We start from the raw sequence: 27,235 nt of genomic DNA on the forward strand, positions 1-27,235 counted from the left end.
GCACCAGCCATCTGGACCCAAACCTGACCCTACAGCTAACCCAAGGGGTGATGAGAAAAAGTCAGGTTCTCTGCAACTCGGTTTCCCTCTTAAAAGGAAGACGTGTTCTAGCACACCTCTGCCTCCCACCTTCCCAGGATGGCATGCGGAGTCCGCATGAGATCATGTGTCCCAAGGGTGAACAGCAGCTATCTGAATGTGCTTTTGTGGAGATGTGTGATAGCCTCAGGTAAAGGCACAGACTGCGGCAGGGCTTCTGCTGCTTCCTGCCTCTGAGGACTTCTCTTCAGATCACATGAGAAAACACATGGTAAGACGAAAGCTTAACAAGCCAAATAGAACTAACTCTGTATGAAACCAGACAACCGCCAAGATGCCCTTCTGCTGCATTTTTATTTTTAATGGCTTTTTGTTATACAAGGAATACATGATCACTATAAAAGAATGAGAAAATTTAACTCTAACACTGAAGAGAGAATTAAAATCATTCATTTCCCCATTCAGAAATAGGCACATGAGATATATATATATTATTAACAAAAATAGAAAGTGTAGGGAGCCTGGGTGGCTTAGCGGTTTAGTGCCGCGCCTTCAGCCCAGGGCGTGATCCTGGAGACCCGGGATTGAGTCCCGCGGTGGGCTCCCTGCATGGAGTCTGCTTCTTCCTCTGCCTGTGTCTCTGCCTCTCTCTCTGTGTCTCTCATGAATAAATAAATAAAAATCTTTTTTAAAAAACAAAAGTGTAAATATGGTCGTATAACCTGTTATTTTTTTTTCACTTACCAATACCTTTTCTGTTCATTACATAGTCTTTCTGCAGTATTGTTTTAAATTGCTGTGTATGTTCTATTGTCAGGTAACATACCAATCCCCAACTCTACTATGGTTATTTTACTTTTTCTCCATTCTAAATAACACTAAAATGGACATTCTTACAGCAAAACTTTTCCCACATCTTAATTATATATCTCCAATAAAATATTCAAGGGTATGGACTTTATTTGGATACTGACTTAACTGTTAAAAAAAAAAAAAACTATGTGACAGTTGGGCAGTTTGAATACTAAGGGGGTATTTGATAATATTTAGCGATGATACCCTGATAATTATATTTTATTATTATTTCTTAAAAGAATATCCTTCAGAGATACATACTATAATATTTATGGAGAATGACATGATAGCTGTGATCTATTTAAAAATAATCTGGAAAAAAAAAATAATCTGGGGGCAGCCTGGGTGGCTCAGCGGTTTAGTGCCTGCCTTTGGCCCAGGGCGTGATCCTGGAGACCCGGGATCGAGTCCCACGTCGGGCTCCCTGCATGGAGCCTGCTTCTCCCTCTGCCTGTGTCTCTGCGCCCCCTCCCCTCTGTGTCTCTCATGAATAAATAAATAAAATCTTAAAAAAAAAAAAAAGGGCCGCTGGTGGGAAATGAGACTCAGTCTATAAGAAGTAAAACTAGATTCAAATTCAGGTCTGAGTGCAAGGGCTGGGTTCTTCATGGTAGAAGGACACAGAACGGATATAGAATGAGGCAATAGAGGTTGTAAGTGAAAAAGATCTACAGTCTTAATATTGTTTGTGAATTTTGTAGACTCAAAATGTTTACATATATTTCTTCATGGTGGAGCTAAGTGTGGGGATCTCAAGGGCTAATGAATACAGACACATCCAGAAAGCTCATAAAAACCACTTTATTTGTTTACATGTGTTAGCAATGACAGGAGTGGCTAGTGACTGTGTATAAGACCTGTATGGATTTCTCAGCATTTATTTACTTTATTGTTTTGAAATTACATTTAGACCTCTTTCAACCCTCATCACTTTGAACTTTTCAAGGTTTTTTTAGCTGTTTTTTACTTAACTATTTAACAATTTTAAGACTGGCAAAATGCTGAATTATACTTAAGCACACTGAAAAGCAAGAAAAGAGACACTAATGAAATGTTGAAGGTGCAAAAAGAAACTTCATGGGCAAAGACCAAGAACAATGAAGAAAGAATCACCAGTTCAATGAGAGGTAGAAGGACTAATAGGATGAGTCCATGGTATTGAGTAGTCACCGAGCTATACCAAAAGGGGAAAAGTATAATATAGAAGCTATGGAATACCACTGGGCACTTCCTGGCAAGATGTCAAGGACAAGACTTAGACTTACACTGACTGCTGCCGTGCTGCAAAGCCTTCCCTCCAGTCACTCAGTATTTGCTCAGTTACTCCTTTAAGCAACTTGGATATAGAGAACCTATAGAGAAGACATATGGATGTGCAATGCTAGGATGGCTTTTACATCAGTGGTGCTAAAGTTAAATCACTGGCACAATCCACCTAGAAACAATCCATCCTTTTATTTCTCTAGTGCATATCCGGATTTGCTACTTGGTCTCGACACAAACTGGAATTCATTCGTTCATTCAACAAAAATTTATTGGGTGCTGACTCTGTCAGGCACTATTTCAGGCAGTGAGAATATGGTAGTGGAGGAGGAAGAAAATAAGTCCCTGCTCTTATGGTGCTTACTTTCTGGTGGGGAGGAAGACAGAGAGACAAACCAACTTTATAGTCTATTAAGTGATAGTGCTGTGGAGAAAATTAAGTCGGTAAATAGGGATGGGGAATGTCATGAGGAGGTTACAATTTTTAATGATGCCATCAGAGAAAGCCTCCTTGAAAAAGTGACTTGGGGAGAGGGCACCTGAGTGGCTCAGTGTTTGAGCATCTGCCTTTGGCTCAGGTCATGATCCCGGGGTCCTGGGATCAAGTCCTGCATCAGGCTCCCTGCAGGGAGCCTGCTTCCCCCTCTGCCTATGTCTCTGCCTCTCTCTCTAAAAAAAGTGATTTTGGGATAGAAAACAACCTGACTGAAGAAAGGAGAGGAGTCATGCAGAATAACATGGGGGAAGGACATCCAGGCAATAGATGTAGAGGCCCTGACAAGGGAGCATGCTACATTGTTCTAGAAACAGCAAGGAGAGCAGTGCAGCTAGAGCTGAGTGAGTGAGGGGTGTGTGGTAGGAGTTAAGGACACAGAGATGGTAGGTGGAGGGACAGATTATGTAGGGCTGTGTAGACCAGCCTAAAATTTTTGGGTTTTACTCTTAAATGGGAAGCCTCTGGGAAGTTGAGAGCAGATACGTGACCTGATGTGAAATATGTTAATTATGCTATGTTGCAACCAAACTGACAGGACCCACGTGGAAGCAGGGAGATCAGTCAGGAGGTTATTAAAATAATCACAGCAAAAAAAAAAAAAGAAAAAAAAAGATGGTGGCCAGGTTCAGGGTGGCATGTCAGTGAATGCAGTGAGAAGTGGTAAGATTCTGGATATACCTGGAAAAGCTGATGTACTGGATGAAAAATATGACAGAAGGGGAGACTGGGTGGCTTAAGAGTTGAGCATCTGCCTTTGGCTTAGGTCGTGATCCTGGAATCCTGGGATGGAGTCCCACATAGGGCTCCCTGTAGGGGGCCTGTTTCCCCCTCTGCCTATGTCTCTGCCTTTCTCTGTGTGTCTCTCATGAATAAATAAATAAAATATTTTTTAAAAAAAGAAAAATGACAGGAGAGAAAGACAGGAGGAAAGAATAACTGCAAAATGTTTGAGTTGAATGGCTAGAGGGATGGGGTTGCCACATCCTGAGATGGGGAACATTTCAAAGTAGGTTGAAGAGCAAGATCATAAGTTTGGATGTGGACATAGGTTTGAGATGCCTTGTGGATATCCAAGTGGAAGTGTGGGATAGGCAGAGATATACATCTGGCATTCAGAGAGGTCCATATTGAGATAAGCACGGAGGAGTCATCAGCATTCAGCACAGGGTTTGAAACTGAGAAACTGAACCATTGCCAAAGAAGTAAGTATAGAGAAAAAGGGAAGAGTTCTGGCGACTGAATCCTAGGGCTCTCCAATGTTTAGAGGTCAAGGAGATGAGGAGGAACCAGCAAATAATGATCTGCAAAATGATGCAAACAAAAAGGAGAAATTGCTCATAGAGAACATGTAATGGCTGGACCTTGGATAGCATTATCATACCACACATTCCTTTTATTCTACTGATGCATATTCAAAACAGTTCCTTATTCATTTGGTATTCCCAATGCCCAACAAGAGTTCACAGAAACAGTCTTTTGACAAAATCTGTTTACACCTTCCAAATTCTGCATTTGGACCAAAAAAACTATATTTGCTCTTATGAGTTTGACGAATAATTTCATAAAGTCATCAGACAACAATGAGATTATCACCTTTACCATGAAATGCATGGAAATAAAATGTTATTACCAACAATTAAGATCTGTTAGAATCACAGATGCAACGATATGGGGTTCAGCTGGTAAGGATTTACTAGTTTCTTTTGAGGCTAGATAAAAGAATGTACACCCTTCAGAAGAAAACAGAGAGGGAAGTGTTAGAGCAAAGAAAGAAAATGGCATGGAGGGCATCTGGGTGGCTCAGTTGATTAACCCTCCAACTCTTGATTTTGGCTCAGGTCATGATCTCAAGGTCATGAGATCAAGCCCTGTGCCAAGCCTGCAGCTCTTCCCTTAGCAGAGAGTCTGCTGGAGATTCTCTCTCTCTATCCCCCACTTCCCATCCCCGCCACCTCCCTGCAGGTGCGCACTCTCTCTCAAAAAAAAAAAAAAAAGAAGGGAAAATAAAGGAGAATGGTGCCAAAAGCATATTAGCCTAATTAGAGAGAACATGGAGAATATTCTTAATGGGAAATTATAGTAATTGTGGTTAGGAAGCAAGCCCCAAAATGTTAAAGATAGAAGTCTTGATTTAAGTCTGCTCTCTTCTTGTTCTGTTGGGGTGAAAAATTTTGCAGAAATCCAATCAGCATTGCAGGAAAGAAACTGGGTTCCTGGTTAATAGGAAACTGGCTAAAGAAATTATGGTGCAAGACAACAATGTGGAGTACTATTTAGCCACTAAAAAATAATTTAGAAGAATATTCGATAACTCAAAAAATGTTTATAGTATATTGTTAAGAGAAAAAAGCAGATCATAGAGCCATATGTAAAACACCTCAGTTTTTAAAAAGGCACATGCATAGAAGAACTTCAAGTATGAAATGGATGACTTTCATTTTCTTCTGGGTGCTTGTTAAAATTTTCCAAATTTTCTACAATGAATAAGCATCTTTGTCAAAAAATAAAAAATAAAAAAACAGGGATGCCTGGGTGGCTCCGTGGTTGAGTGTCTTCCTTTGGCTCAGGGTATAATCCCGGGGTCCTGAAATCGGGTCCTGCATCAGGCTCCCCATAGGGAGTCTGCTCCTCTCTCTGCCTGTGTCTCTGCCTCTCTGTGTGTCTCTCATGAATAAATGGATAAAATCTTCAAAACAAAACAAAACAAAACAAAACAAAAACCTAGGAGATACTTAAAAGGTCTGTGACCTCAAAGCCCAGAGAAATCAAAGCAATTTCATCTAGTGCTACAATCAGAAGGTCAGTTCTGTAGGGGACAGGAAGCATTTTCCTTTGGTTAGGTTTGGTTACCATAAAACCAATACAGAGAAAAGAAATTGGAAAAAGTCTGGTTAGAAACCAATACAAGGGATCCCTGGGTGGTGCAGCGGTTTGGAGCCTGCCTTTGGCCCAGGGCGCGATCCTGGAGACCCGGGATCGAGTCCCACGTCGGGCTCCCGGTGCATGGAGCCTGCTTCTCCCTCTGCCTATGTCTCTGCCTCTCTCTCTCTCTCTCTCTCTCTGTGACTATCATAAATAAATAAAAATTAAAAAAAAATAAAAAAAAGAAACCAATACAAAAAATGTTAACTTAATAGGTATGTATTATGAAATTGGCAAAAAAAGTTTAAAAATTTAAAAGCCCATACTCAAAAGGATGTGGCAAAATTTTACATATTTTACATACTATATATATTCCTAGTGGTGATGCATATTAGCATGGCCCTTTTCAAAAGCAATTTAGCAATACAGATGAAGAACTACAAAATGTACATGTTCAAAATGGTATAGCCATTGTGGACATAGTTTGGCAGAGGTTTTTTTTTTTTTTTTTTTTTTTAAGATTTTATTTATTCATGAGCAACTCAGAGAGAGAGGCAGAGAGAAAAGCAGGCTCTCTGGGGGAAGCCTGATGCAAGACTGGATCCCAGGACCCCAGGATCATGACCTGAGCCAAACGCAGGCGCTCAACCTCTGAACTACCCAGGTGCCCCAGGCAGTTTCTTATAAAACTAAGCATATAGCTACCATTCAACCCAACAGTTGCATTCATGGGCATTTATCTCAGAGAAATGAAAACATTTGTACAAAAACCGGTACACATGTGTTCATAGGGGCTTTATTCATAATAGCCAAAAACTGGAAACAACCCAGATGTCCTTCAAAGAGCAAATGGTTAAACAAACCATGGATACTTAGTAATAAAAATGGAACTAGTGATACATGCAACAATTTGAATAATCTTCAAGAAATTATGCTGAGTTAAAAAAAAAAAAACTATCCCAAGAGATCACATACTGAACAATTCCATTTTTGAGTGAGTTCCCCTTTTGAAATAACAAAAGTATGAAAGTGAAGAACAGATTAGTGGTTACCAGGGGTGGGTGAAAGGGAGGGAGGTGTGGCTATTAAAAGGCAACTAAAAGGGATCTTTGCATTGATGGAAATGTTTTCTATTTCTACTGTATCAATGTCAATACCCTGGTTGTGATATTGTACTATAGTTTTAGGATAGGTTTCTATTGGGGAAAACTTGAGATCTCTGTACTATTTCTTAAAACTGCATGTGTATCTGGGGCACCTGGGTGGCTCAGTTTGTTAAGCATCTAACTCTTGATTTCTGCTCAGGTCATGATCTCAGAGTCATGAGATCAAGCTCTGGGTAGGGTCAACGCTCAGTGCAGTCTGCTTGGGATTCTCTTTGTCTTGCTCTAAACATCAATCAATCAATCAAAAACAAAAAACAAAAAACAAAAACAAACTCTGCATGTGTATCTACTACCTCAAAAACTTTACTTCAAAAAGAAAGTACAACTTCTTTTGGCCAGTTATCACGAGTCTGAAAAGTTGTCCTAGGGATAGATTCCAAAAGAAGAAAAAAAGGTTAAATGCACCAGATGTTCACTGTAGCGTTATTTACAACAGCGGGGGTGGGGGTGGTGGGGGTGAATCTAAGTGTCCAAACAGGAAAATAGGCAAATCATGACACAGCCACCAAGAATTATTACTCATTTGATGCGGCAACAAAGAAATGTTACTTCAAAAGGGCTTCAAAATTGTGGTACAATAGGACAGCTCTACAAGGGGATTGCAATATATTACAAAAGTTTTAATGGTAGTATTCTACGTGGAATTGTAGCAGAATTGTTTTTCCTTCCCTCAAACTTTCTGCAATGTTACGTGGGATGTATTTATTTATTTATTTATTTATTTATTTATTTATTTATTTTGCATGGTTTGGGGATGGAGAGAACAGTAAAGGCTTTTTTTTTTTTTTTTTTTTTTTTTTAATGTTAATGTCGGAGTCACCATAAAAGTTCCTTAAATTCGTCCCTCCCAGTCGGAGCAAACTTCATTTTTCAATTCGGGGCTTGGAACGAGAGTGCACACAAGGGTCGGCAGTCCAGAGCCGGGTGCGTGCTGCAGTCAGCACGCTGGGCGCGGTTAGGCACCCAGGTAGCCCGCGGCAGCTGCCCTCGCGCAGCGCCCGCAGCCCCACCTCGGGACCCTACCAGGAGTCCGGGCCAAGGACCCCCGAGCGCGGGCGAGGCCGCAGCCCAGAGTACAGTGACCACTCCAAGGTCACCATCGAGCCCACAGCCGCGGCTCGGCCGGGCCCAGGGCGCCCCAGCCCCGCGCCCGGGTCTCGCTCCCGGCCCCGCGCCCCTCGCCCCTCGCCCCGTCCCGAGCCGCTACCCCACTGCTCCCAGAAGCTCCGCCACGGCGAATCCCCGGGTTGGGTCGTGGCGGCCGCCGAGGCCACCCCACCCCCCGCCGGACTCCGAGCTGAGCGCCGCTACCCCCTCCGCCCGGGCCAAGCCCCCAAAGCGCGGCACCACAGCGTAACCCAGACCAGACCCCTCTTCCTTTTTCGCCCTCTCAACCCAGCTTTTCCCGACTCCGGGAAGAACCGGGAAGAGAAGGCGGAGGGGAGCGAGGCGCCGCCGGATAAATACTGTGGCCCGGCCCCGCCCCCTGACCTCACTTCCGGCCCGCGGCAAGATGGCGGCGCCCGGGCCCTGCCACGCCGACTTCCGCCCGGCGCAGAGACCCGGGGCGGTCTGCGGGCCGCGTCGGAGGTGAAGTCGGGACGCGCGTGGTGTGGAGCCGCCGCCCGGGTACGCTGGGGTGCGCCTCTGCCTCGTGCCTGGCCGGGAGCCTGGGCGGAGGGCGAGCCAGGCGCTCCACCTGGGTGGTCCGGGGAGCCTTGCCACGTGGAGAGGGAGGGACGCCCGGACTAGGGGAGGCCACGTGGGTGGGGTTCCGCCCCGGGTCCGTGTGTCCGCCCCCTCGAGTGACTGTTTTGCCCCTTTCCTCCTTTTCTCCCAGGCAAAATGTCGCAAGGAAACGCTGCGGGCGAGCCGAGCGCCCCGGGAGGCCCCCGCCCCCTCCTCTCTGGGGGCCGGGGGCTTGTTGGGCGGCGGCCGGCGCCTCCACTCACTCCGGGTCGCCTTCCCTCCATCCGCTCCAGGGACCTCACCCTCGGGGGAGTCAAGAAGGTACCCGACGGCGCCTTGCTGAAGAAACCCTGCTACCTCGAATCCCAGGACCCTGGGGTTCACCTGACGTTCGCGTGGGGCCCGCCGTGTGCCAGGCTCTGTATTGGGCCCAGGGAAACCCCGTCCCCAGACTTCTGCTGACAGATTCTAGGGAGTCTAGACACCGGGTGCAGGACCTTGACGTGGTTCTCAGAAACGGCTGAAGGGCAGGCAACTTGGGCAATGTTTATTTACTTTTTAAAAATGTGTTTTGGATACCTTTAAGAAACCCCTGAGAGCCAGCAGGCATAAAGTTTGCCCTCAATTTTAGAGAGTTCTGTATCTGCCATGGATTATGGTGGGCAAACTGTGATCTAGAGTGTAATGAATTCTAGGCAGGGCCTTGGAGGCTCTGTGTTCTTTTCTGTCGTGTTTATCACTATAGATGTTAAGATCGTCCCGAAATTGGGGAGGGGAGGCAGCTGGTGGTGGTGATGTAGCAGAAGCATAAAGCAGCCAATTTTCAAAGACTTGTTTGCCTTGGGAAATGCTGGTGGCAGTCTAGCTGTATCTGTTTGTGGGTGCAGGCGGACTTTGTACTTGAGGCTTGCTGCGAGAGCTCTTTCCTGTGATATTCAATGATTTGACAAGAAGTGAGATTAGATAAATAAATTGTAGAAGTGCTCAGGGTTCTCCTTTCAGAGGGCAGAAGCTGAGGCCACTAGCTTAAATGGGGTTTTGGTGCCCTGTTCAGTGTGTAAGTCCACTGCTATCATGACAGGATCTTCATCCCTTTTAAGCACATGCCTATTTCTGTAAACCATTACAACAGTAGGGAATGTAGAGTGGTGGTCTTGGTCCATACAAGATCCCTTTTGAGAGTTTTCATTTTTCTCTGTACTTTGGGAAACTTAACAAATCAGTGACTCATATTTTATTTTCAGAAAACCTTCACCCCAAATATCATCAGTCGGAAAATCAAGGAAGAGTAAGTAGCTCAGCCTTCTAAAAACTTTCCCCTTGGGGCACCTGGGTGGCTCAGTGGTTGAGCATCTGCCTTCAGCTTAGGGCGTGATCCTGGGATCCAGTCCTCAGGAGCCTGCTTCTCCCTCTGCCTATGTCTCTGTGTCTCTCATGAATAAATAAATAAATAAAATCTCTTAAAATAATAAAACAGGGAAGCCTGGGTGGCTCAGCGGTTTAGCGCCTGCCTTCCACCCAGGGTGTGATCCTGGAGACCCAGGATTGAGTCCCACATCGGGCTCCCTGCATGGAGTCTGCTTCTCCTTCTGTCTCTCTCTCTCTGTCTCTTATGAATAAATAAATAAAATCTTAAAAAAAAAAAAAATAACACAACTTTCCCCTATTGCTCTGAATTTGGGTCTTTTGGGAAATAACTACGTACGTGGCTCAGAAATCTAAATTTGTGTATTTTTTTTCACTAGTGAGTTTTGACCCTGGCTTCCAGGTGATTGTAACGTGCAAGTTTTAAAAAACATACTGATGCCTGGAAGTCCATCTCTGGAAATGGTGATTTAACTTTTTTGCGATGAAAGAGAATGATTATCCTTTACGGCTGGAGTTGAGAGACACTAGTTTAGACAAAAACGTGTTCAGTTCTCACTTATATTCTTTTGTATTGCAGTCTTCTTGCTTTTAAGCAATACTGAGAAGTCCACATTTAGGGGCAGTCTCTGTAATTCAACTTTTGAGTCGTAGTCCTGTTATATACTCTCAAGCAAGAAGATAAGTAAAGTGAACTGAAAGGAAACTGCCCCATCAAGGAAGTAGAAAAGGTGCTAGACTTAGGATTGGGTTCTGCTTCTTCAGATACAGTCACTGGCTCTTGATTCTCTGCTCGGGTAGAGTGGAGTGTGTGTCAGAGTAAGACCAGTTCTCTGAGGCAGAGTGAGTGAGCGGTTTCCCTTCCTCCATTCTCTTTTCCAGGCCCAAGGAAGAAGTGGCCATCAAGAAAGAGAAGCGTGACAGGGATAGAGACCGGCAGCGAGATGGGCATGGACGGGGCCGAGGCCGCCCAGAAGTGATCCAGTCCCACTCCATCTTTGAGCAGGGCCCAGCTGAAATGATGAAGAAAAAGGGTACAAAGCTTCTGGGGTTCCGGGAAGAAGGAATCCATAGATTTCAGTCCACACTGCCCAAGAGAAGGGCAAGGGCAGTAAGATTTCCCTGCTCTCTGTGTGCTTTTCCTTGCTGTTGGCCTCTTCCATGCCCCTGGTGAACTGAGTTATTTCCCACAGGGAACTGGGATAAGACAGTGGATGTATCAGACATGGGGCCCTCTCATATCATCAACATCAAAAAAGAGAAGAGGGAGACAGACGAAGAAACAAAACAGATCCTGCGCATGCTGGAGAAGGATGATGTAGGTACCGGTAGGCTGGGCAGAGTGGGCTTCTGGGGAGCCAGGCTTGGGGGAAGAAGAGCTCTCTGATGTCCTAGAAGCCTGTGAGCAGCAGGAATCTTCAGTTAGAAAAAGCTGAGGTGGGCTGCAGTCCAGGTATGTGTGCATGCTAGCCAGACCATGTGACCCCCTGACTCTTCCCTGGTAGTTCATCGATGACCCTGGGCTGAGGAATGACACTCGAAACATGCCTGTGCAGCTGCCGCTGGCTCACTCAGGGTGGCTCTTTAAGGAAGAGAATGAAGAGCCAGATGTTAAACCTTGGCTGGCTGGCCCCAAGGAAGAGGACATGGAGGTGGATGTACCTGTTGTGAAAGGTACTCTGTCCATTAACGTCTCCTCTCCTTCCCTGTGGCTGCCCCCCAGGAATCCTCTCTAGGAATGAATCTCCCAGACTCATAAGCGGGTCCTCCCCCATTCCAATTGTGAAGTACATGACCTGAACAGGGACACTAAATTCTCATTCTCAAAAAAAAAAAAAAAAATTAAAAAATTAAAAAAAATAAAATAAAATAAAATAAAAATAAATTCTCATTCTCAGAAAGTTCATGCTGACATGGATCTGTGGGCCTAGCCTCAGATACTCCTTTTTGATAAGCCACACAACTCCTGGACCCTTCTTCATACCAGTGCTTCTCTCCTGCTTCATGGCTGAGTGACAATGAAGCAGATGGGAATGAAGGGATGGGTACTGCAAGATGGCTACTTCATAGCTCTTCCATTTATGTTTCCTTGGGCAGTGAAAGAGGAGCCCCGAGATGAGGAGGAGGAGGCGAAGATGAAGGCTCCTCCCAGAACAGCCAGAAAGACCCCGGGTCTCCCAAAAGACATATCTGTGGCAGAGTTGCTCAGGGAGCTGAGCCTGACCCAGGAGGAAGAGCTGCTATTCCTTCAACTGCCAGATACGCTCCCTGGCCAGCCACCTACTCAGGACATCAAGCCTATCAAGACAGAGGTGCAGACTGAGGATGGGCAGATGGTGGTCATAAAGCAGGAGAAAGACCGGGTATGTGCATGGATGGGTTCTGTGGAAGCACTGAGGGGGCCAGGAAAGGAAACAGCCATCTGTTGTGGAAGCAAAGGGGTGCCACCCAAGCTGAAATGCCAGAATAATACGCTTTCATTCCACCCACCCACAAGGTGCTTGAGGCTTTGTACTTCAAACCCTGTTATGTTTTTTAACTTTTTACAATGAAATATTTTGTGTGTACACAGAGAACATGAATTCTCATGTATCATCACTCAGCGTCAGCAGTGATCAATATTTTGTCTATTTGTCCATTTGTTTGCTTTGGGTTTTGTTGTTTGGCCAATGGCAGGAAGCTGTGAAGAAAGGCCCTCTTAGGGAGCTCATTCTAATCTTTGCTGCTGACCCCTTCCTTTGGAAACGGTATCATTCATGCAGGCTGGAGGAAGAAGCTCCTTATCTTATTTCCATCTTCTGATTCTCTCCGCAGGAAGCCAGGCTGGCAGAGAATGCTTGTACCCTGGCTGACTTGACCGAGGGTCAGGTTGGCAAGCTGCTCATCCGCAAGTCAGGAAAGGTGCAGCTCCTCCTGGGCAAGGTGACTCTAGATGTGACGATGGGAACCGCCTGCTCCTTCCTGCAGGTGAGAGCCTGTGGGGTCATGGTAGGGGCTCTTTAAGAGGTAAGGAGTGCTGAGGAGTCCATGCTAACTAGGGGAGAAGCATTCTTGGGATTCTCCTAAATCATAGGGCTGAGGAATGGGCTGTATGGTTTTGGTTCACATCGCTGTTTTTGTTGATTGGCAGGAGCTGGTATCCGTGGGCCTTGGCGACAGTAGGACCGGTGAGATGACAGTCCTGGGACACATAAAGCACAAACTTGTATGTTCCCCTGATTTTGAGTCCCTCTTGGATCACAAACACCGGTAAAATGAGCAGATGGAGGATGATGGTGACTGTGCCCACGGCTGCCTGCTCCAGACGTTTTGTTCTCAAATCTGTGCGACCCAGAAGGGGCCTGTTTAGCCCACCCACTCCAGCCTTTGGCAGCCATTGTCCCAGTTTCCCCACGGGGCCCACATGGCTTCCTCCCACGGCAGCTGTGAATGGCACCGTGGCCTTCCCACAGCATGGATCCTGCACATCCTCGCTGCTGGGGGACTTGTCCCTTCTATTTATTTTTATATTTATGTCTTATCTCTTCGAGTGACTGCACCCTCCCCAGGTAGAGAGGGGAGGGTCTATGGAAAAGTCCAGGCTCCTCCTGTCTTGCTGACTGTCTTGTTCTCAGGGTAGGAAGCGTAAGGACTGCTGCTGCTTTTACTCCCTCCTCTTTCCCAAGAAGCAGTGTTGGAGAGAGAGCTGGGAATTTTGAGTCTGGGACTCAGTGCTCAATCCCAGCTCCATCAGTTACTAGTTGTGTGACCTTGGACAAACTACCTAACCTTTCTCAGCCTCATATTCCTCATGGGACAAAAATGAGGACAATACCTACCTCACAGGGTTGGTGTGAGGATTAAGTGGAATGTTGTAGGTGAAAACTCCTTGCACAAGGCCAGATCAACACAATGGGCACTCAATAAATGTTAGTTTCCCTTCCCTTTGCCTGAGTCTGTTTTCAAACAAAATAGAGATTCCAGGAATCTCTCAAAGACATGAATAGAGCTGCTTTGTCCTGGCCTCCTGACTGCACTTACAATCCCTCTGGGCCTGAAGCTCTGAGGGTACAGGTCCAGGCCCTTCCCTGCCCGTCTTCTCCTGAGCACTCTTAGCCAAGTACTGCCTATTTACTTGGTGAGGTGCTAGCTATAGTTCTACCAGAGGTGAAGTCAGAGACTGCCCCCCAGCACCCTACACCTGCCTTTGGTGAAACAAGGCCCCAGAACTCATCCCGTCCCTTCCCCACAAGCCATGCAATGTCTAGCAGTACTCTTTTGGCTTCCATTTAAATAGTTCCCAAAAGAATCCTGTGAGTACTCAGAATTATGACCACACTCCTCAAATACTGCTGAAAAAAACAACCTTGGTAACATGGCAATTAAAGATTTATTGCATAACAACTTATTCAACACTTGAGAGATGACCTCCCATTTCAAAAGTTTTGAATTTGAGAGCCCCCCCCCCCCCCCGCCCACTTCCTGTCCTGCCATCACCAGGTCTGCATCCCAATCCCAGCTGGCCACTGTGGCCTTTTAGTTCATGAGTCTATTACTTTGTTCCTTTTACCAGGTCATCACACTCTTGATCCTTTCAGTGTGTCGTTCCTGGAGGAGCAGCTGCTCTTCCCTCATCTCTTGCCTATGGGGCTGGGTTTTTTCCCTGGTTCAGTGGCAGGAAGCATCTTAGAGCTTAGGAAAGGCTGCCTGCAGCAGTGTCTGGTTGTTCGATGCCAATGTCACAGATCCCTTTTCTGTGAGCTTAGCCAACCGCCTCTGGAACAGTGATGGACCACACAGGTTCCATAAGAGTACCTCCTCCTGACTTTGAGGTGGCCCCAGAGGTTTGGATGAATATTCCTTCCTTTAGTCTCACTTTTCTGTCCTGTGAATCTGATTTTGTTCATGACAGCTGGGGTATTCCTGTGCCCAGCCCCTCAAACTGCATACCTAGCCAGCAGCTATGAAGGAAGATTGAACATTGTCCCTTCTGTAGCTCAGAGCTCATGGGAGCTCTGTTGGTAGTGTTGTTCTTTTCTCCTATTGCAAGGGACCGAAGGCTTCTGTGGGAACATGCAGAAGTTCTGTTTGCTCAAAGGCTGAGCTCTGTTCTCTGGGCTCCCGTGCTGCTTTCAGAAGCTAAAGCACTGCCAGTACACCTCAATTGCAATCCTCAGTTTCTCTTCTGTTTCTTTGGTTCAAAAACACTCTTCTGCTTTTCTGGGTCAACTCAGAGTCCCTGCCTTGTTAGCTCTTTGGTCTTTTGCAGTCTTTAGCTCTTTGACTCCCCCGAGAAAGCTTGGGGAAGAACATGTACTACTTTCACATTATCCATCTCAAGTATCTTGGGGATTAACTATTATGACCCTGCATCAGAGTCCCTGTGACCTGTCTGTGTATCCCTGATTCACAGATTGGATGTCATCAGTGAAAGTGTGGAAAAAAGATGAAACAAGTCTGCTTTCTTGACCAAGTCTCTGAAGCATACATTTCTACCAACAAATAAATGCAAATAATGGAAGTAAAAAGCCTAAAGTCAAAATTGCTATGTGTGAGTGCAAATGCATGCAAATTTATTACTACCTGCATCTGTGTGTAGGCATTTTTTTTGCGATTCTAAAAGGGAGAACTATAGACTCGTTAATTTTTTAACTGTGTGAGGAAAGTGGCACAGTGTGGGATTTAGAGTCAGGGTTGGGTTTGAATCCAACCCCACTGGTAAACCTTGGGGAAAATTACTTACCCTCCCTAAGCTCAGTTTTATTTATTTTCTATAAAAATTATGTAATAGTGGCCTTTTGATAGAGTGGTTTTTAAGTTAGAGTGAAAATAAAGCATTTATTTGGTGCCTGACAGAAAAGTGCTTCTCACAGAGTATGATCAGCATAAGTGTAACGGGAAGCTGGGCTGACAGTGGTATAAGCAATAAGGATGCTCAGTTATCGCCTGTAATGAGGAGTCTAGAGATAAATGGCTCCAGAGTTGGGTGGCAGCCAAAACATCATCAAGATTTTCTTAGATCTGTTTGTTCTGCTAGCCTCAGTGTTGCAGAGTGGCTGCTACAGCTCAGCTTCATTTTTTCAAATGAGTGTCCAGAGCTATAGCAGGAAGCAAAGTAGATAGCAGTCAAGGAACTTTCTCCTCATTGTGCTCTCAGGGAGGAATATCCTTCAGAAGCCCAAAGAGACTTGCCTCTGTGTCTCTTTGACAGAGCTAGATATAATATTGTCTTATCATGTGCTTTATCTTAAAAATATATACTGTTCTTTGTTAATAAGCATCTTGTACTTAAGATCTGTCTAGCTAGTTGAATGAATTAAACACAAGGTCTTTTATCCTAGACCTAACCCCATGGTCCAGTTGAATTGATCACTTACCACTTGGCTCTTTAAAGGAAAAGATGCTTATTTCTTAGGTCTTATGCATGATATAAAAAAATGACATCCACTGCCTGTTCCTCCTTTGCTCCCACCCCCATCCTAGTGCAGGACATTCACAGTAGGGGCATTTCCCCCTCTTCAGATCGCTGTAGCTAGTGACAGACGTGGTATTAAGAGCTCCTCAGATATGATTCAGCTGTCAAAGTTCCACCAATAGAGGGTAGAGGCGGGAGAGTGGTTGGGTCTCAGGGGCATCCTCGAAAAAAATGGAGCGAGAATGCCAACTCTAGTAACTCCTTGTGTGGCCAACTTCTGACTTAGCTTCTCTGAAGCATTTCTTTTGTTCCCTTGTATTGGAGCAGTCACTGGTCCAACTCCCCAAGAACTGAGGCAGGGGCTAGGCTTTCTTCTGTTTGGCTCATTTACATCTAAGACCCAGTCAGAAAAAAAAATGCAGTCTCGATCATCATTGGTCTGACAACTGTATCTTGTGTATTTTTCAGTGTTCTGTGGAAAAATTAAAACCATTCCAATTATTCTAAGCAGAAAAGTTTAATACAGGAAAGTAAGTGTTTATAGGCTCTTGGGAAAGCTGGAGGACTAAGTAATAGGTGGAGCCTCCAGGAATTGGGACACTAGAGAACTCCCACCAGAGGAGCTACAACCTCTCCCATAGTTGGGTGGGTAGAGGATCCGGCTATGGAACTGTTGAGTTACAGAACACTGCATAGCTGCAGCCCAGTGATAATGAAATCCCCAGTTTCAACTGCCTCTGGGGAACCCCAGAGCTAAAGACTGGACCCTAGAACACCTGAGGAAAAAAACCCCACATACAGTGCCTCCTTGGTGCGAGGCACATTTTAACTTAGGATACATCAGTGACCAAAGAGGAAGATCTCTGTCATGACGGAACTTTCATCTTAGTGAGGGGGACAGACAATAAGACTAAGTAAGTTGCATGGTATTTAGAAGGTAACAGGTGCTTATGAATTTGTTTTGAAGGTAGGGGGAGTCTAGTTAGGTCATCATGTCACAGTAAGATAAGGAAGTGAACTGGCAGGATCCATAGAGGGTGAGGACAGCTAGAATCAGGAAGGGCAGAGGCAAAGGAAACAGGTTGGAGGTTGAAGCCATAAACAGGAGAGAGAAGGGTAGCAGAGGAGGCGTGCGGTGGGTGGTCCAGGTCAGCCAGGGCTTAGGACACTAAGAGGAGTTGGGCTGGATTCTAAGTAAAATGGTTGGCTGTCACAAGTGTTACCTGGGTTTTAAAGGCTTGCTTTAGCTGCCGTGTCAAGGCAAAGGTAGAAGCAGAGACACTGATTTGAAGGCTGCTACAGTCATCCAGCAACAGATGTGGTGTGGACCAAAGTGGGAACAGCAGAGGTGCCAGAAAGTGCTTGGATTCTAAATTTCAAAGGTAGAGCCAGCTTGGTCTGCTGATAGACTAGAGGTGAGGTGTGAGGGAAAGAGAAGAGTCCAACCTCACAGCTTCAGAGTAGGAAACTGCTGAAGTGGGAGGAAGGTGGCTGCACTTCCACTTTCCACATCTCAGTTCATGGAACTGAACTCCCATCCAGAACTCTGGCACAAGAGATTTGGGGAAATGTATTCCCTTCCTAATCCTAGTTAACAGGTGGCACTACTCACCACAGTCAGTTTAAGGTTCCAAAAGCTTTAATAAAAGCTTTCAGTGATCATGTTATGCTGTCAATCCAAAGCTAAAGTTCTGATTCATTCCTTCAAAACAGTTTATTCCAAAAACAAAACAAAACAAAACAAAAAAACAGTTTATTCCAAATGAAAACATAGTATGTAACACTAGCCATACTCCATGTGGCTCTTAAACCTCTCCCCAGGGCAAGATAATCATAGAAAATCTTTTGGAAATGTCTCAATTATTTTCTTAGGATTCTTTATTAAAAATGGCTTTGCTGAGTCAGTTTTATGACTTTAAATTTTTTTTTTTTAGGTTTTATTTGTTTACTTATTTGAGACAGAGAAAGAACACAAGCAGGGGCAGAGCCAGAAGGAGAGGCAGGCTCCCAGCTAAGCAGGGGGCCAGATGCTTGGCTCGATACCAGGACCCTGAGATCATGACCTGAGCCAAAGGCAGATGCTTAACCAACTAAGCCACCTAGGCACACTAGTTCTATGATGTTTTTAAGGGCTTTGATAGATACTGCCTTCCAGAATGCTCATACCTGTTCACACGCCCATCAACCATGTGTAAGAGTTGCTCATGCATTTATAAAGTTAAATGTATAATCAAAATTCTGTTTTAAATTATATAAAAAAAAGATGGTGAGTAGCAAATCTGACCCCTACTCAACAGGATAGAAAACTGATGTTCCCTCTCATCCTTCCGTCAAACATCAGAGAGGGTTCTTCCCACAAAGAACGTGCTGTTCCCACAGTTGATTATGTGCTTCCCAAAAGTCAGTTGTGTTTTCCCCAGCTCATTTCTGCTGTAATTACATAACTCAAACATTCCATAAACTAATAAAATATGAGGGCTAAGAGAAAATATTTTTGATGAAAATAAGATAAATATGTAATTTAATCTTATATAAACTGATGAAATGTAAGTGCTAAAACAAAGTTCTTTTAAACCAAAGTAAACACGAAAGAGGAAAGGTGAGTCAATAAAAAATACTTTCGAATTAAAGTGTTGGCAAGGAAGACGTAAAATGAGGGTAATTGTAAACATCCAGGGTACTTCTGCATTCACATGGCTTCACAAATTCCCTAAGGCTTTGCCATTGCATTCTGCTTTTGAAGAAAATGAAATGTGATCTTAGCCGTGTATTATGGGCATGTGTAGTTTCCATGGAATGCTAATTAGTGGAACCCTACTCAAAGAAAAGGACTTGTCCCTACACCAAAAGACCAGTGAGTAAATATCCCATTTCTAAGTGTCAAGTTAAAATATTTGAAATAGCCATGTTTCTTTCATTAAAAATGTTCCCCCAGGGGATCCCTGGGTGGCTCAGTGGTTTAGCACCTGCCTTTGGCCCAGGGTGCGATCCTGAAGTCCCGGGATCAAGTCCCGCGTCGGGCGTGGAGCCTGCTTCTCCCTCCTCCTGTGTCTCTGCCTCTCTCTCTCTCTCTATCATAAATAAATAAATCTTAAAAAAAAAAAAAATGTTCCCCCAAAGTATCAGTTAAAATTAGATTCAGGTATGAGAAATGGTGCTCCCCCCCCCCCAAAAAAGCAATTGTTTAAACAGATAGAATTTTATTTCTCTCTTGTAAAACTTTAGAGATGCACAGTCAGAGCTGGTATAGTAGCTCAGTGCCACAAAGCCCTAAGGGCCTATGGTTCCTTCAGCCTATCTCCCTATGGTGCCTGGGCCTGGATCTCATCCTCATGTTCTAAGCAGAAGAGCAGAGCTCTAGTCATTATATCCCCACCCCAGGCAACCAGATAAAAGAAAAGTTCATGCCCCCCCCCCCTTGCAAAATGACAGGTATGTATATGTATCATATCTCCTTTTAGGGAGGTTCCTGGGAGCAGTCTCATAATATTGATGATTATATATCTTTGTCCAAAAAGTAGAGACATAGTCACCTCTGGGCTTAAAGGAGACCAAGTAATGTGGTCTTCGTCTTGAATAAACATATACCTTTCTAAGATTCAAGGTTCATGATCACGGAAGAAGGAAACAAGAAATTGTGGAATGATGAGCAGCCTCGGTCACATCTATTTAACTTACTGTAATAATAACTGAACAGGGAAACCTTGGGTGACTCAGTTGGTTAAGCATCCAATTCTTAATCTCAGCTCAGGTCTTGATCTCATGTCATAAATTCAAGCTCCATGCTGGGCTCCATGCTGGATGTGGAGTCCACTTAAAAAAAAAAATTATAACTGAATGGCTGCTAGTCCTATTTGTGCCAGGGAAGAGCTTCCAAGGCACGTCACTTACGTAAGCAAACCCTCAATTGCGTGTGTAGATATCACATGGGGTTATTATAACTACTTCCTTGCATACAGTCTTTGTGCCCTTGCCCTTTCTCTCCTGTCTTATTAATTGGACAAAATCCCACTTTTAGGTAAGTCTAAATCTCTGCCTATACTGCATTTCCCCTGAGAGCTTAAACTTGGCTGGAGAAACAGCCAAAGCTGATGGTCTCATTTTAAGACCAATAGTCTACATTTCCCTTGTCTATTTACTTTTCCTCACTCCTGAGAGAGTACAGCTAACCTCTATTCCTGCGTCCTCAAACATGCAACACCTCTCCCCTTCTCACTCTTAGCTGACGACCCTGCTTCTTACTGCACTAAGAAAGTAGAAGCACTTAGAACACATGTTCTCTCTACAGCATCCACAGGTCTATTTGCATCTGTGTCCAGGGGCACAGCCTCGCCTCCTGTTACTATGGATGGACTGTCTTGCCCCTCCCTGAGACCAGACCCTTCCTGGGGCACCAGATTCCATCCCCTCTTCCCTATTCCAAGGATGTTGCTCCAGCAACGCCCCTAACACAGCACTCCAATTTTCTGCTCTATTAGATCAGTTTCACAGGATATATATAGGCTCTTATGATCCATCTTGAAAACAACAAATTTTCCTTCAAGGTCGAGTTGGCCTCTACTTAATCTTTTTCTCTGCTTCCCTTTGCAGTAAAATTTCTTGAGAGTTGTCTTTACTTGTCTCCAGTTGCTCTCATTCATTCCCTCTTGAACTCATTCCAAACAGCTCAAGGTCACCAGTGACGTCTTTACTGAACAATGGTAAATTTGCAATCCTTACTTGATGGAATCCGGAATCCATTACCACATGTGACACAGTTGAGCACTCCTTCCTTCCTTAAGTACCTTCTTTTCTTGGTTCGGGGTCACTACCCTCACATTGGACGTGCTCCTCATCCTTCCCAGTACTGCCCCATCTCCATACCTCCAAACCTTTAGAGGGTTTCTCCTGTCCTCTCATTCCCTCAGCAATCACATCTGGAATTGGCTTTAAACTCTCTCTGTTTATGACTTTCAATTTATTGTCAACAGTTGGATCTCTCCTGTCTCCCAGTCTTACATCCAACTGCCTACCCTCCCATCTCTTTTTGTATGTCAACTAGGCCGCTCAACCCTAAGCACCAATTTTGGGGAAATATAAGGAGCAAGAAACTTGTTAAAATAAGCCATGAGAGTCCAGCCAGCAAAGACTTGATTGTGTCTACAGGACAAATTACTCTGTTTCTTCAACAAACAAGTTGTAAGGGATAAAAGGGAAGAATGAAGGAGGACCCTAGAGGTTAAAAAATTTTAAACGGAATGTCAATCAGTTATGTGATCTGATCTGATAGTGATTCTGAAAACTGCAATAACTTCTCAAAACGAAGACTTCCTGCCCTAAGTAAAAGTATTGACCAAACTTCAGTATGGCTTCTAGCAGCTTAAGGCTTGACCCCCAGGACAACCCAGTCCTTTCTGAGTTCCTGTTCGGAAAAACTCAGAGCTGTCCAAAAAAAAAAAAATGCTATTTGTCATAGCAAACACCTGACATCGGCTCCACCTCATTTTCTTTGAGTACTCACTAAAAAGGGCTTGCAATTGTAAATCCTTCCTGGTCCCTTTGAGAGTTATGTATATCCTCTATAACTCCCAAATATCTGTTTCAAGGACCTGAAAGCCATTTTTTTTGAAGTCTAATCAGAAAGGAGAAGTTTTTGGTCTCCCTGTCTCTGGGAGGATAGAATCCTAACTTCCCTAACTGCCAGCTAGCTGACACTGCTGCCCTAATCACATTTACAGTGACCAACTCTTTGTAATTTTCAGCGTGAGGCCCTGCTCTACCCCCCTGCCTCCATTCTCCCTTTAAAATGCCCTGTGGTCTCTTCACAAAACAGAATGGAGCTCAGCTCTTTGCTATTGTCAGTAGTTACCGAATAAAATCTGTTTTCACTGCTTTAATACCCAGCTTTATCTTTGATTTTTTTTTTAAGATTTTATTTATGTATTTTTGAGAGAGCACAAGAGGAAGAGCAGAAGCAGAGGGGAAAGGGCAGAGGGAGGAAGAAAAGCAGGCTCAGGCTCCCGCTGAGCAGGGAGTACCTGAGCTAAAGGCAGGATCCCAGGACCCTGGGATCATGACCTGAGCTGAAGGCAGACACTTAACTGAGCCACCCAGATGCCCCTATCTTTGACATTTATAACAAATGTGTTTAAAAAAAAAAAAAAAAAAAACTCATGAGGTAATCTTGTATACCTATATATTGACTAGATATGTGATAATATTAAATATTGTTAGTTTTTTAAAGCTATGATAATGGTGTTATGCTTCTGTTTTTCAAAATCTTACTTAAAAAGAATTTATCTGGAATGTTATCACTTCTCACTACACTTGCAGCATTATCACTCTTGACCAAACTAGCATCCTCTTTTGTGGGATTTTTATGACTGCCTCTTGAACAATCTGCTTGCCTCTGCACTGCACCCCCACCCTACCCCACCCCACCACCAGTCTGTTCTCAACACACAGCCAGAGAGATCCTGGTAAAATGTGCCATATCATGCTACATTTCTACCTCATTCTGAGTTAAAGCCAAGTCTGTTCAACCTGCCAAGACCTCATGGATCCTCGCGTTTCCTCTGTGATCTCAATCAACTCCAGCAGCACAGGCCTTGCTACTTTTGAAACAAAGCTGGCAGACTCCAGCTTTAGGGTCTTGGTGTTATTTCGCCCCTGCCTAGAACCCACCTCCCTGGATCTCTTCACCTCCCATATCCTCAGTCCTTCAGGTTGCTGAGACTAAGTAACCTGACCTCACTACAGAAATTAGCGAGGCCCCACCCCTGACACTCCCAGTGCCCCTTTTCCTGATTCCTTTTTTCCATAGCATCTACCACCCTCAGACATGTTTTTATTTCCTTTTTTTTTTTCTGGCCTGATACTCCCCCCTAGAACGTAAGCTATGAGACAGTAGAAACTGTTTTGTTCATTACTGTATCCCCAGAACTTGAAAAAGTTCCTTGTGCATAACAGGCACCAAATGAATGTTTGTTGAAAGAAGGAAAAAATGGCTATTACTAATGTAGGTTGTATGTGCTAAAGAATTATTCCACATTTCTGAGCAATTGCAAGAAAGTACTTTGCAAGTCTCACTTCCTCCCAAGGGAAGAATGTCCCTCACTTTTCTGGAGAGAAGAAAGGATCTCATTGACCTTGTGGGCAGGGCTTTGGGCCAAGTCAATGTACTGTTCCAGTGGCTTTCACTACTGCATGTGTAATTGGCATTTGTGTTTTCCATGAACGCACTGTGAATGCTCATAAATGTCCAAAGGGATTAGATCAATTGGGAATTCTGCATCAGAGAAGTGCTAGCATTTTGGGGACTCCACAACCTTATGACACCTTTAAACTAAAAGTCTCTCTGATTGATCAATTTCCCGGTTGATCACTTTCCAGGGAGGCTGCCTCCACCAGGAGTTGCCTCCCTCCTGTGGCTAAGAGGTACACCTCTTTTGAAAAGCAGCTCTTAGTATCTCTTGGGTTCTTGTCAGATCTGAACACCTGATGGTGCTAAAACACACTCCCATCGAGGCCTTGTGACTGTTATCCTGAGAGGGTAGGTTAACTTATTAGACTCAACAACTAATAATGTGGGAAGGGACCTGACGGCCTCACTTGTCTGATGGAAATGGTATATTCAAGTCTGCAGCTGCCTGGCCTTGGTGGCATTTTCAGCTTTACATGAAGAAGAGGCAGTTCTCCCTTTGGAGGAAAGGTTATCCCTCCACTCCATAGCTGAAGCAAAGCCATTTGCTCAGCAGGGCTCTCAATCCACAGAGCTTCCCCTAAATGCCTGGGTCCAGTGTGCTGATGGTCTGGCTCAGCTGAAACCCATGGTGTCCACTGGGCTGCTGTGGCTGGTCAGTGTCGGTGCCAGATACGTGGAATGGAAAACAGATGTGCTCACTCCTCTCGATGGTCAGAACTCAAAGCCGTCCTCACAGCTCCAGCCAGTGCTCCCTGATGAACCTTGTTACATTTTTTTACTGCCTCTTGGGCTGTTGACAATGTCCTAGCTGTTTGGTCTGCCACTTGGAAAACTACAGACTGGCAGATTCTTCCCTCTTTGGGAGCATGAACCATGGAAACAAATCATGGCTACTGATGAAACTGTTTGGGTCACTCGTGTACGTGCTCAAGATGAGGGCCCATCATCTGAGACCAACCCAAGTCAAGCTGCAGATCCAGCCTGCATGGCTCAGACAGCCACTTTGCTGCCTGGACCCATCATTAAACCAGACACACAGCACACCCACAGGCGTAGACTGGGCATTGGGTAAAGACTATTTCAGATGCACTGGCCATTACTGCATGCCAGGCCCGCCACTCATGATAAAAGTTGAACTGTTTGTCTCTTGGAAAGGGAGGCCCCCTTGCACAGGGTGAGGCAGTTGAGTCCATGGGACATTTGATCCCCTCCTGGGGCTACTGGTAGTGGCTCACCACTGTTGATCATTTTTCAGGCTGTAATATTGCCTCCATGTTGAGTCTAGCTCCTTGTAGCACTTGAAACTGTTATTTGTTTTATTTCTGGCTTTCCGGATATTTGCAGTCTGACCACATGCACCTTTGACTGCAGTGGGCTGTCAAGCTGCTCAAGGTATTTGATGGACCTTCCTACTATCCACCATCCACAGGCGTCTGGGATTGTAGAGCCTTGGAATGCATTCTTCAAAAATCAACTCAAAATGATTTCTGACCCTTCCTCCATCAGCTCCTCCTGGTTCAGGTGTGTTAGTAAGGCAGTGTGGTCACTAAATTTGACTGTTTTAGAAAGCAATAATTTCTTCTTGGCCACTCCCTGATACTAATCAGGATGAAAAGGTGGCGTGTTATACAGACCTGTTTTGAGAATTTAAGATTCCCTGGTACATGCAACGTTTTTTTCTTTCTCCCAAAGGCAACCCCAGCAGACCTGGTAGCTTCATCCTCTGCTGGCTGCCCAGCCACAAGGGAGCCTATGAGATTCACATTTAATGCTGATTATCAGGTTTTTTAAAATATTAACTTGTGGGACACTTGGGTGGATCAGTGGTTTGAGTGCCTGCCTTTGGCTCACGCATTGATCCCAGGTTCCTGGGATCGAGTCCCACACTGGGCTCCCTGCATGGAGCCTGCTTCTCCTCCCTCTGCCTGTGTCTCTGCCTCTCTTTCTGTGTCTCTCATGAATAAATAAAATCTTAAAAATAAAATAAAAATATTAACTTGTTATACAGTTTATTAACATTTACACTATTAAGGAATATCAAGTATGACAATCTGATTTTGATTTTCCCTCCAAGAATTTTGTGCCCCAAACTAAACAATTCTTTGTGAGACCCAGACCACCACACACCAGCGTGCTGTAGTAGCAAGCCTATGGACCACCAGAGAATATTTTAAATATTCAAGGGAAGCACAGTGATATTCGACATCTGAGGGAAACTGTGTGAACTACTAGTACAAGGTGGATTGTGGTTGCAACATGGGATTATTATCCTATTAATAATGTCATAGCATCGCAAAGTTGGATTTTCTGCAGTTGCTGTGATAAAAAGCACTTACTGGGTGAACATCAATGTGGAATCAACGAGCATGGCAGTACCCAATCTGATGCCAATGTTTGAGAACTCATACAGCACCTAGCACATCCCATTAGCAAGTAATGATAGTTACTTAAAAATAGAATAACAGTATTATTTTTCTTTCAATTTATGTGTATTATTTTTTCAAATGGCTATACAGTGGTGACAACATAAATATGTATTAAGATATCTGGACCTGATAAATTAATAATGGGATCGTTAGGTGTTTCCTTTGTCCCTAGTTGATGTGAAAGAAATTATTCAGGCATTAGGAACAGAACTGCTTAAATTTTTTAAAAACACCTTTGTCCCTCTTGTACTTGATCCTTCTGGACAAATGGTCTGGATGTGACAAATAGTTTATAGTTACTGGAATGGAACAGAGTGGAGGGAGAATAATGAATTAGGCACCAGGGAGGGAACACTTCAGTCCCCTGCAAGGTGTAGGAGAGGGTAGGATGTTAATCATCTTTGTCTTCCAGAACTGCCTCTCTACCTTCCCCATAAAGGAAAGCACCCTGCTTCTCGCCACCTGCTGCAAGCCCTTGACACTGAACTGACTGCTGAGGTGGCCTTCCGTTCCATTACCATTCTCTTCCATCTTAGCTAGGGTCAATCAGAAAAAGCAGAAGCAGGTCCTAGTTTCTGCCCCTTCCACACAAAACACCTATCAGCACCTCTGGATATCACCATCATTCCCCTAGTCATTGATCAGTCATTTCATTGAATGGATGGACAAATGCCACTTGGTTGGTGGTGTAGACAGGTAAAGACTGACTGACCCCTAGCAGTCCTTCCAAAAACAAGGGCTAGACTCAATTCTTGGAAGAACACTAAGACCCAGAAGGATCACACAGAAGGATCACAATCCTGTGGGGAAGACACAGTGGAGATAGTGTCAACCCATACCCCTGACTGATATAGGGTCCTACTTGGGGGCCCAGCAATTGTAAATCATGCTGTTTTTTTTTTCTTTTTTCCAGGAGCACCATGAACACCTTTGGTACATGGAAGCCAGGCATTAACTTGCCTGCTTCTCCAAATCATGGTGACTTGCACTTTATGGTGAGTGATAAGACACCATAAGAACACCAGTAGATCACGTGGCTCTTAGATCTCTGCAGATTCCTTCAGAATGAGGCTGTCCTTTATTACTTGGAGATAACAAGCTTGTTATTTGTATGGATTCTGTGGCGAGTTATCCTCACAATAGGAGTTGTCCTGTGAGAGGAAGTGCTATGAAATTTGTCTCTGAATTTAGCTGAAGTGATCAATGATACCACCTTGACCCTGGAAGGTATTCAGATCAGAACCCTGTCTTTCCAGTTCTTGACAAAAGTTCTGTTAGAATAGCACCTGCTACATAATAAACTCTATATGAATATTTGTTAAACAACAAGCACATAAAACCAATAAAGCCTGTGATCTGTGTTATTCCAGTTTTCTCTAACCTTCCTGAATTTTTTTGGTTTGCTTGTTCAATTACTGAGAGATGTATATTGTCAACTTCCAGTTTGTTGGTGGATTTTTCTATTTCTCTTTGTGTTCATCAGTTCTTGTTTTACAT

The 27,235-nt window shown here is 44.4% G+C and overlaps 1 protein-coding gene across 1 annotated transcript; it reads left to right on the forward strand.

Moving 5' to 3' along the window:
* Positions 1-8,175: 8,175 nt before the first annotated feature.
* Positions 8,176-15,242, forward strand: POLR3D (RNA polymerase III subunit D). Its single transcript, XM_026007950.2, has 9 exons — positions 8,176-8,310; positions 8,522-8,691; positions 9,615-9,658; positions 10,618-10,769; positions 10,929-11,053; positions 11,241-11,409; positions 11,833-12,098; positions 12,550-12,702; positions 12,866-15,242. The coding sequence occupies exons 2-9, from the start codon at positions 8,527-8,529 to the stop codon at positions 12,986-12,988; spliced, it is 1,197 nt and encodes a 398-aa protein (XP_025863735.1). The 5' UTR covers positions 8,176-8,310; positions 8,522-8,526; the 3' UTR covers positions 12,989-15,242.
* Positions 15,243-27,235: the final 11,993 nt, after the last annotated feature.

The sequence above is a fragment of the Vulpes vulpes genome, chromosome 9, assembly GCF_048418805.1.
Source record: "Vulpes vulpes isolate BD-2025 chromosome 9, VulVul3, whole genome shotgun sequence".
Classification (NCBI taxonomy): Eukaryota; Metazoa; Chordata; class Mammalia; order Carnivora; family Canidae; genus Vulpes; species Vulpes vulpes.

Coding starts and splice junctions, on each gene's coding strand:
- POLR3D (XM_026007950.2), top strand. CDS start 8,527: ATGTCGCAAGGAAACGCTGCGGGCGAGCCGAGCGCCCCGGGAGGCCCC. Junction 11,054..11,240: donor GCATGCTGGAGAAGGATGAT/GTAGGTACCGGT, acceptor CTTCCCTGGTAG/TTCATCGATGACCCTGGGCT. Junction 12,099..12,549: donor TAAAGCAGGAGAAAGACCGG/GTATGTGCATGG, acceptor TTCTCTCCGCAG/GAAGCCAGGCTGGCAGAGAA.